The sequence below is a fragment of the Limulus polyphemus genome, unplaced genomic scaffold, assembly GCF_000517525.1.
Source record: "Limulus polyphemus unplaced genomic scaffold, Limulus_polyphemus-2.1.2 Scaffold362, whole genome shotgun sequence".
Lineage (NCBI taxonomy): Eukaryota > Metazoa > Arthropoda > Merostomata > Xiphosura > Limulidae > Limulus > Limulus polyphemus.
The window spans coordinates 456,184-466,173 of record NW_013665972.1 but is presented as its reverse complement, the minus strand read 5'-3'; the positions used below and the strand labels follow the sequence as shown (position 1 = coordinate 466,173).

At 33.4% G+C, this 9,990-nt stretch overlaps 1 protein-coding gene across 3 annotated transcripts in view; it reads right to left on the bottom strand.

Annotated features, from left to right (window-relative positions):
- LOC111085387 overlaps positions 1-6,627 on the bottom strand; it is a 25,424-nt gene extending 18,797 nt beyond the window's left edge. For all 3 annotated transcript variants that reach the window (XR_002610236.1, XR_002610237.1, XM_022383704.1), the window contains exons 1-2: positions 6,458-6,627; positions 1,040-1,143 (exon numbers count right to left, since the gene is read on the bottom strand). Coding sequence is in view for 1 of the 3 variants with exons in the window: in XM_022383704.1 (XP_022239412.1) it covers positions 1,040-1,115 (76 nt within the window). In the remaining 2 variants the exon portion in view is untranslated. The remainder of the gene's footprint in view (positions 1-1,039; positions 1,144-6,457) is intronic.
- Positions 6,628-9,990: the final 3,363 nt, after the last annotated feature.

Genomic DNA, 9,990 nt, shown 5'->3' with positions numbered 1-9,990 from the left:
GTAACGGTCGTACATACAAACAAGCAGAATAATAGTACAGAAGATAGTTCGCAAATAAGAAAAAGTATCAATAATTAAAAGCGATATCTTATTTGATTACCAAGCAGTTCTTTGAAGCAAACGTACATAAATATAATTAGTTTTAAAACCAAGTCTACTCAACCCTTTCACTCCAGGTTAAGAACTTAAAATATTTCATTTATTTTTTAACATTCGATTTTACTCACCTAACTTAACTTGTTACTGATTCCCTTTCTTTACCATTCGTCCCTCACTTTTCGACCCACTAATGTTAATAATATATATAATATTGTTACTGCTCAAGAACTTCTATAAAAGCTACAATGGTGATATGTATTATTAAAAAAAACACGATTGATGCGATGGTTCTTGTTAGTTTTAGAGCAAAGCCATATTGGGCTATCTGCTTTGTACACCGAGGAGAATCGAGCCCCGGATTTTAGCGTTGTAAGTCTGTAGACTTACCACTTTCCCACAAGGAAACTGATCCGATAAGACGTAATATTAAAAAATTAAAACCTCGGGGGCTTGTTGACGATCATCATTACCACTCAGCTCCTGCACCAGAAGTATGTAGTACGGTTACCATAATTTCTTTACTGTTATCATTTTTACCAAACCCAATACCTACATTAAACAAACAGCCCAAATTATATGTGCTTACAAACGCCAAGTTATTAACCATCTTAAATAGCATCAAATCATATGTGCTTACAAACGCCAAGTTATTAACCATCTTAAATAGCATCAAATCATATGTGCTTACAAACGCCAAGTTATTAACCACCTTAAATAGCATCAAATCATATATACTTACAAACCCCAAGCTATTAACCATCTTTGATTTTTCAAAGACCGTATACAAATAGTTACATAGCTATTATCGTTCACGTAATCGGGGATTAAACCTTGTAAAATAACTACTGAAAAAGACACTAGCGATGAAAAATAGCAGAACAAAAACCAATTTAAGGTGCAGAGAGACAACTAAAAATAAAAAAAATAATAAATTACATACCAAGAAACCTGACTAGTCTCTGTTCTTTTCCAACTTGTCTATAAAAAAAAGGGACGATCCAGCTACCGAGATACATCTGAAGTTAAGATTCGGAGTACCATGTCCTAAAAGGAAAGAAATCATAACTGTGTCTTACCTTTTCTGAGATAAAATTGATTATTGTTATTCTGTATCAACACAGATAGTTTTTGTCTATTCTTTTATCAAGTTGTTTTGTAATAAACATTTATTGTGTGAAATGAAAAAAAAAAGAAGAAGAAGCTTAATCAACATGGTGATCCAGTACCGAAGTGAAAGAGCTGGTCAAAATTATGCTCATCACGAACCCACCTGGAATTTCTCTTGATCAAATGATATTAGCCTGCTAATTGTGATGCATCTTGTTCATTATTTTATAAAAAAACTTTTAGGTTTAGCAAAAAATAAGTATAGTATATTTTAATTGTATAAGAACTTGCTGAGAAACTGACACTCATAGCACGGAATGCCGATCTAGGAACCTACAATATCCACATTTGTAATACTCGTACAAGCTTTCAAATTTTATGCTAGCTTAGTACTCAATAAAACCAACCTAAACATTTAATATTGCTGGCATTGTAATTCCCTCACTTCAGTTAAGCCTACTTTCCAAGTTCTACCCAAGCGTTAATGTAAAATGACCCTAAACAATTTGATTGCCAAACAGTTTGAGATTTCACATATGGCGCCAATGTTTGCAATAAACGTTTGTGTAACATGTTGGGCAGTCAATAAATTAAACTTCTATAGATTTTATTTTTGACTATTTAAAACCACATTTTAAACTTTGTGATGAACTCCTAAGATTGCATTAGATGCCCATAAATATATCCCATATTAAACTGTATTTTGTATTACTTTATGAAGCTTTCATTAGTCCGTCAGATCAACGATACTTAATTTTACCCAAATTATAATCATCTTGCTCTGGGTTTGTAAAAAGGGTTTTGTGGATTTTCTTTATGAATAAATTTGTTTATTTTCATAGAGAAATATAATGCTAAGTCAGTTAAAAAGCTAAATAGCCCCAAACCTCTTTCACTGTCCACCTACGTAGGTTTTTTTTTTTTTTATTCTATTTATTTGTGTAATGCAACGTTTTAGGCATTGATAGAAAGAGCGTCTTTTTTTTTTTTTTTATAATTAAGTAATTTTTACATAGATATTTTGCAAAATATCATATTATATTTTTCTCTTTCAGTGTTTGCAGACTTACGACGCTAATAAATCGGGTTTTGATACCCATAGTGGGTAATGCACAGATAGCTCATTGTGTAATTTGACGCTTACCAACAGCCAAGCCAAGCTTTCCATGGTTTTTGTCGTAAATCGCGTGATTGGCTGCTATACTGCAAAACGCTGTACTAATTTTCACGGTTAGTTAGTTTTAGATTATAGGTAGGTCCCTACCAGCCCAAAACTAGCTTCAAACATTATTAAAAGGTAGTAGGACTCGCAACATTCTGGGTCTCGCCCCAACTTAATTTCTATGAAAGCTTAATACATTTTCACCAGTTCCTGATAGATGCTGCTAAGACAGGCTTTACATAACTTTTCGCTTTATCTCTATTGTCAGAGTTTTCTACCTTTGGGATTTTATTTAAGTTTTGCCAGTGATTTTTTTTTATTAACTGAGCTTGTTGCATGCAATATCAATAAAGACCTTACAATAACCAGTTCGCTACCATTTCGATTACCTTAAAACAACTCAGTTATTATTAGATTTTCCTAGTTTGATAGGATTTGAAAAGTGTGCAAGACTTCTTGCACATACTTATAAACACAATATGATTATTCTTAATAGTAAAAGATAAAGGTAGACGCAAGTACATACGTAATACCATACGCTATTTAATTGCAGTGTATTTAATCGGCATTTTAATCAACTTCTAGCTATTGCGTATAACATTTATACGATAAAATATTTCAACTTGTTAAAACTTGGTTACGTGTATAAGTGCCAACTGGGGGAGTAGTTTGTTTGTAATTATGCACAAAGCTACACAATGGGCTGTCTGGGCTCTGCCCACCACGGGTATCGAAACCCGGTTTCTAGCGTTGCAAGTCCGCAGATATACCGCTGTGCCACTGGTGGGCGGGGAGTAGTTAGATTATAATAATTGGTTTGGTTTGAATTTTGCGCAAAGCTACACGAGAGCTATTTGCGCTAACCGTCCCTAATTTAGCAGTGAAAGATTAGAGGGAAGGCAGCTAGTCATCACCACCCACCGCCAACTCTTGAGCTGCTCTTTTACTAACGAATAGTGGAATTCACCGTCAATTTATAACGCCCCATGGCTGAAAGGTCGAGCATGTTTGGTGAGACGAGGATTCGAACCCGCGACCCTCAATACAATAAGCGTATATAACTAGTCGAAGAACGTTATATTTAATACAATAAGCGTATATAACTAGTCGAAGAACGTTATATTTAATACAATAAGCGTATATAACTAGTCGAAGAACGTTATATTTAATACAATAAGCGTATATAACTAGTCGAAGAACGTTATATTTAATACAATAAGCGTATATAACTAGTCGAAGAACGTTATATTTAATACAATAAGCGTATATAACTAGTCGAAGAACGTTATATTTAATACAATAAGCGTATATAACTAGTCGAAGAACGTTATATTTAATACAATAAACATATATAACTAGTCGAAGAACGTTATATTTAATACAATAAACATATATAACTAGTCGAAGAACGTTATATTTAATACAATAAACATATATAACTAGTCGAAGAACGTTATATTTAATACAATAAACATATATAACTAGTCGAAGAACGTTATATTTAATACAATAAACATATATGACTAGTCGAAAAACGTTATATTTAATACAATAAACATATATAACTAGTCGAAAAACGTTATATTTAATACAATAAGCATATGTCTAGTCGTAAGAAAACTATTTGTTTGATAGTAATTAGCGGTCTCTGAACTTTCGTGATAGCTTTGTAAATTTGAAGTAATAGACTACAGGGATGGCAGCTAGTCAACATGACCTACCGTTAACTCTTGAATTACGGTTTACCAACAATAATGAGATTGACCGTAACATTATAAAACCACCAAGGTTAGAAGGCGATGGTGTTTGGTGACGGGTTTCAATCCCGCGATCTGCAGATTACGAGACGAGTGCCCTAACCACCGTGATATTCAATGCTTACACCTCTAACGTAAAATGAAACTTATCCTCCCCCTTCTACACACACACATGCAGATCGGCGGTATGGTCAAAAATTATGTTAGTCACGGATTACTGCTTATTTTCTTTTATGCTATTATACTATTTTAAGCCCGATATATATTAGAGCGAAAATTAAAAGCTCAAATTTATAAAAAATCTTATCAGCATAAAAAAAAAAAAAACTTTTCTGAGTCCAATTAATTTTACTCCTTACAAAAAATAGTTATGACGAACTGAGCCGCTAGTTTATAACTTTATACTCTCCGTTATAATGCTCCTCAGATGATTCTTAAATTCAACATATTCTTGATAGTAGCAATATTACATCCGTATAACTTTACTAGTATAGACTGGTGTAAATGTACCACAAGTATATGACCGAGTTCCAACCAATATACAGTTCTACACTTTAGGAAGAGTCTCTTCTCCCTAGCTTAGTAGGATATTTGACATATTTGGATGAAAAATTTGTTTTATTGTAGGATTATCCTTAATAACTTTAGTCCCGACAAGTTAGATACCCAATCCATACCATCAATATTCTGTTTTTGATAACCATTGAGTGGTTTTGCGCGAAATTCGAAACAAAACCACTCAAGGGTTATCTGCGTTTATTTTTAAAGTCTCCGTCTTAAAAGTACCGTTGTAAACTACCAGAAGCATGATCTGGAAATAAAGACAGCACGTTTGTTCTCAGCAAACTTGGCAAAGTTTATAAATTACTACGGATAAGTTTATCAAATTTACATACCAAATCAGTTGGATTAAATTAGTGGTTGTAAAATGAAAAAATAATTATTAAGAAAACATATATTTTGTTAATAAATAGAATATAATAATTACACATATGGAGTATAAAAGATGTACCGATCCCCCCCCCCCCCCCCATTATCTAAATATTCGATAAATTAAATATTTTTCAGCTTCGCGTTATAATTAGAAGAACTAAAAAAAAAAGAGCCCGATTTGTAATAAATTTATCTGACTAGGCTGAGCTGTATAGAAGTGAGAACCAACTAACTTAGCTGCTTAGCTAGGTATAATTATTTCAACGAGTGACGTAATATTACCAAGAGAAGCCACTCACGGAAACACTAAAGAGCTAGGATTATCACGCGATAGCCTCATAGCCCACGCCCGGCTAATGTACAACCAGACAAAATGACGCTTATTGAGAAATCAAATTAGCATCAGTGCCACAATTTCAAAAAATACGCGTAAATAACAGATGAAAAAACAGTTTGTTCATTATACTTTTCTTATATAAAAAAAGTCATTCCTAAGCTTTATTATAAAAAAAATCTATAGCTACTTAGCTTCCTAGAACATTGATTATGTAACAAGCCTCTCTACTTCCAAATTCTATCATGAATAATTGTTTTAAGCTTCACTTGCATTTCTTTAATGTTTTCCTACAGTCCGTATATCAGATAATACTTCTCAAAAAGGACCTAGATTTGGTCCTAATAAACTCCAACACCTTTGCTAGAAATTTACAGGGGGGAGGAGGGTACAATATTGAGAATCATTAATAAGTAGATCAGCTTGTGGTCATTCACAATTATCACTATTACAACAAGCACAAAACTGTAGTCTGAAGAAGAAAGTAATGAGCCTCTTTATTTTTTATTTTTTTACACCATTTACTTTGTGAGCCTAGACCAAAACCTTTTCTTCTCTTATTTTACTGTTAAAAATTTTTAATTATTTTTTAACGTAAGTTATAACCTTTATTAGCGTTGCATTCAGTTTTAGCACACCAATTTTTAAATAGACCACTTCCCAGTTTTCAACAAAAGAAATTTTAATTATATTTTCAACTTAGTTCGTACGTTTATAATATAGAATTATGATTCTAATTTTAGTTATTTTTCTATATATCAGTAGTACCACCAATAATTACAATTAATTGTTCTTTCACGCTCACAATGGGGGTGACCATATTCTATTTGCAAAACATACTCGCGCTACTCTTTCTGCTCCACTTCAGCTCCTTAGCTCAGACTACCAGAGCAGTTTGGTACAACTAACACATGTTTTTACATAATATTTTTAATCAGGAAGAAGTTAAGGATTTGGACCTGTTCGTATGACAGGCCTTCTAGTTAAGGAATGAAAAGAAAAAAAGACAACAGATCTATTACAGCTATCAATCATGAACTGACAAGTCTCAGTTAAAATACCTACCTAAGACCAGCTGGTAGAAGTCCAATTTTTCATCACTACTTCACTGGAACATGAATGGCTAGGAAAGCTGAAAAAAACGCCGATTCCAAATCTGTTACAGGAAAGCCCCAGGCTGCAAACTTTCATGTTCCCCCTCTGTCAGCTGGTGTGCGGTTGGGCACTGGGTTGCAACGGCCGACCCTCGTCCTCTGTCTAATTGGCATAACTGGCTCCGCCAACGCATTATGCAGCGCTCGCGTGAGTACCAACTGGGCATGCGTTAAGTACATCCACCGAACAACATTACACGAGCTTGCGCATTCGTATGTAACACTCAATAGGAAATGACGATCAATTATCGATCTCTCTGGAGGTAAACTACCATACGTTCTAACACAAAAATTCCTATTGCTCAAACAGAAATATTTCGGAAGTGATCTGCTAAATAAACTAGCTAGTTTTATCTTTCAGCCCTTCCAGTGAATTAAATAGTTTCTTCCATATGTATATTGAAAAAAAAAATGCGCACATATTCACCCCGTCTTTTTCTTTACACTTAAGGGGTGCCTAAGACTAAATATTTCAAAAAGGGATTTCATTCGATTCTCAAATGAAACTGCTTAATCCATTATCAATTGAGTTATTTGTAGGACAATTTATGTACAAAAAAAAAGGATAGATTAAAACAGACCTTCTTCCAAATAAAAGATACACTTTTTCTCTTATTTTTACAATAGGATAAGATTTATAATCTTGGTTAAATAATAATATCAAATATTGGGCCTTCGTTACATAAAAAAAAATGGAAAATTTAATTATTTGACTTTAATTTTATAAAAAGCGAGCGATGAGCGCTTTGGATGGTACTTTTAGGAAAGTGAATAGGAAAGACGACGTCATTTACTGAAACCTATGAAATTTATTATTAACGAGACGAATTGGTTTCGTTTCGTTCATTTTGAATTGCGCCAGCCGTCCCTAATTTAGCAGAGATTGACTAGAGGGAGGCAGCTAGTCAACACCACCCACCGACAACTCTTAGACTACTCTTTTACCAACGAATAGTGGGATTAGCCGTTTCATCATAACACCTCTACGGCTGAAAGGGCGAGCATGTTCGGTAACGGGAATTCGAACTGTCGACTATCAGCTTGCGAGTCAAACGCCTTAACTACCAGGCCATGCTAGGCCCTAGGAGATGAATAGGATATACAGAGCTCTCAGTTACACACAATGAAATATTCTATATTTCTCGCTTTATTTTCATAATCATAAATTGTATATGAACACGCATTCTATCTCTACTAATTTCAGATCTATCTTTCCTTCTCCCACAAATTACTGCCCAAGCATTAAAAACGTTTAGATGAAATACTTATTGAGAATAACACAATGTGTTGGAGGTTTTTGAAAAGTCTAAAACAGAAAGTGTAGTTAATCAATAATTATCGGATAAGGAGCATTGTCGTGCAGCAACATGTTCACACTAGAAAGTTTGTTTAGATGTATCTATTACAATCTCTCTCTAACACAATCCTGTATCTTAACACAATTACACATACATCATCCAATAGCTCCATGTGATTGTAGGGTTTCGCGTTTAGTTAATGTTAGAAAAAGACAACTTAATATTAACTTGTAAACTTATTAAGAGATTTAAAAATTGGCTTCCAAACAGTAAAATTTAGGTATATCACAATAAGTTAAATAGGTTCGTAATAGGTGTCGCTGCCTCATGCATGAGTGTATTTTGGTTTAGCGCAAAGCCACAAAATGCACTACCTGTGGCTCTGTCCACCAAGTGGATTCGAGCCCCAGATTTTAACGTTTAACTTACCGCTAACTTACTGAGGGGACCATTATGGCAAGAGGTACAAATGTGAATGCACATGTGCATGTGATTATTGTGCTTTATTAGCTATTATTTATACGTAGGTTAGACAAGTTCGTAATCACGATATAATCTCTAGCAACTAGAAGAACTTAGTATATATTTTTTTTACCAAGTAGGATCAGAATACTGAAATCGAACATTTTTTTCGGTTTGTTTTGTTTTTTGTAATCGATTACTGATTTTGGTGGTAAGTTATCAAATCCGCGATATCCTTCGATATTTTTTCAACTTAGTTGGAAAATGGGATAGTCTTACCAGACGGAAAACTGTCATATTCATCAGAATACTGAAATCGAACATTTTTTTTCGGTTTTGTTTTTGTTTTTTGTAATCGATTACTGATTTTGGTGGTAAGTTATCAAATCCGCGATATCCTTCGATATTTTTTCAACTTAGTTGGAAAATGGGATAGTCCGAACAGACGGAAAAAACTGTCATATTCATATATCTTTTTAATATGAATTCAATAACTCTGTTTGTTTAACTTATGGTGAAACAAGATTATTTGTAGTGTTTTAAATATATATATATATATACGGTAGTACTCGAAAAGAAATTAGTCAAAACAAATGGTAAAAAATATTTGCAAAACACGCATTTTTATTGTAGTAAGTGATATAGCTTTATTTAGTAAAAATTGGAAAAGATTAATATTTTTTTATTCAACGTATTTGGCTTAACTTATCCATAAGATGTATGTTAATATGTTTGTATAGCTTTTTTTTTAATTTAACATAGAAAATAAAACACTTATCATTATGCAAATCAAATAATGTTTTCTTTGCTCTACATAGCTCTGAGCCTTATCAACTTTTGTTAATTATTTTCCAAAATATGTAAGCATATTGAGGTCTGCATTATTTTTGTTCAAAATAATTTCTTCTGCCACAGTGTTGCCCCCTAGTGGCACAGCGGTATGTCTGCGAACTTACAACGATATAAACTGGGTTTCGATACCCGTGGTGGGCACAAGCCACAGTGTTGGTTTTACAGATGAGCATAGTACGGTATGTTAACACAGACGCTGCACTATATTTTAAGCTCATCTTGATTATCTACTTCACCATGATGTTTCATTTTTATATAAATTTCATCTACTGATTGTTACTTTCTCAGGAAGTAATTTTCAAGCGTTTCAATTCATCTTGAAATTCTATCCTCCATTAATTGGTTTATGGTGAAACTTTTTTTTGAGGGGATTTATATGTCAATGTTAAAATTCCATTTTCTATTTATTGTTTCACAAAAGGATTTTCCTATAATATTTTATAATGAAATTTTATTATAAGTTCACTACGTTCTCATAATGTGGGTTTTAACCATTTCTGTATTCTATTTGCTAAGGCTTTTGTAAGGATTGTCATTCATGTTGGAATTCCATTGTAAATTCTTCATTCGTTCACCAACCCTCTTGCCAAAAACTAGTCTCCAATTTTTTAAACTTCGTGTTGAATAAAATACCTAAAATCTTAACAGATAAAAGAAACAAACTGCAATTTTCTTTATAATTTGGTTGTTTGTAATTAATCACAAAACTACACAATAGGCTATCTATACTCTGCCCTCCACGAGTATCGTAACCCGGTTTCTTGGGTTGTAACTCTGCAGACATACCGCTGTGCCACTGGGGAGCATAATTTGGTTGAGCTGCAATGATAGT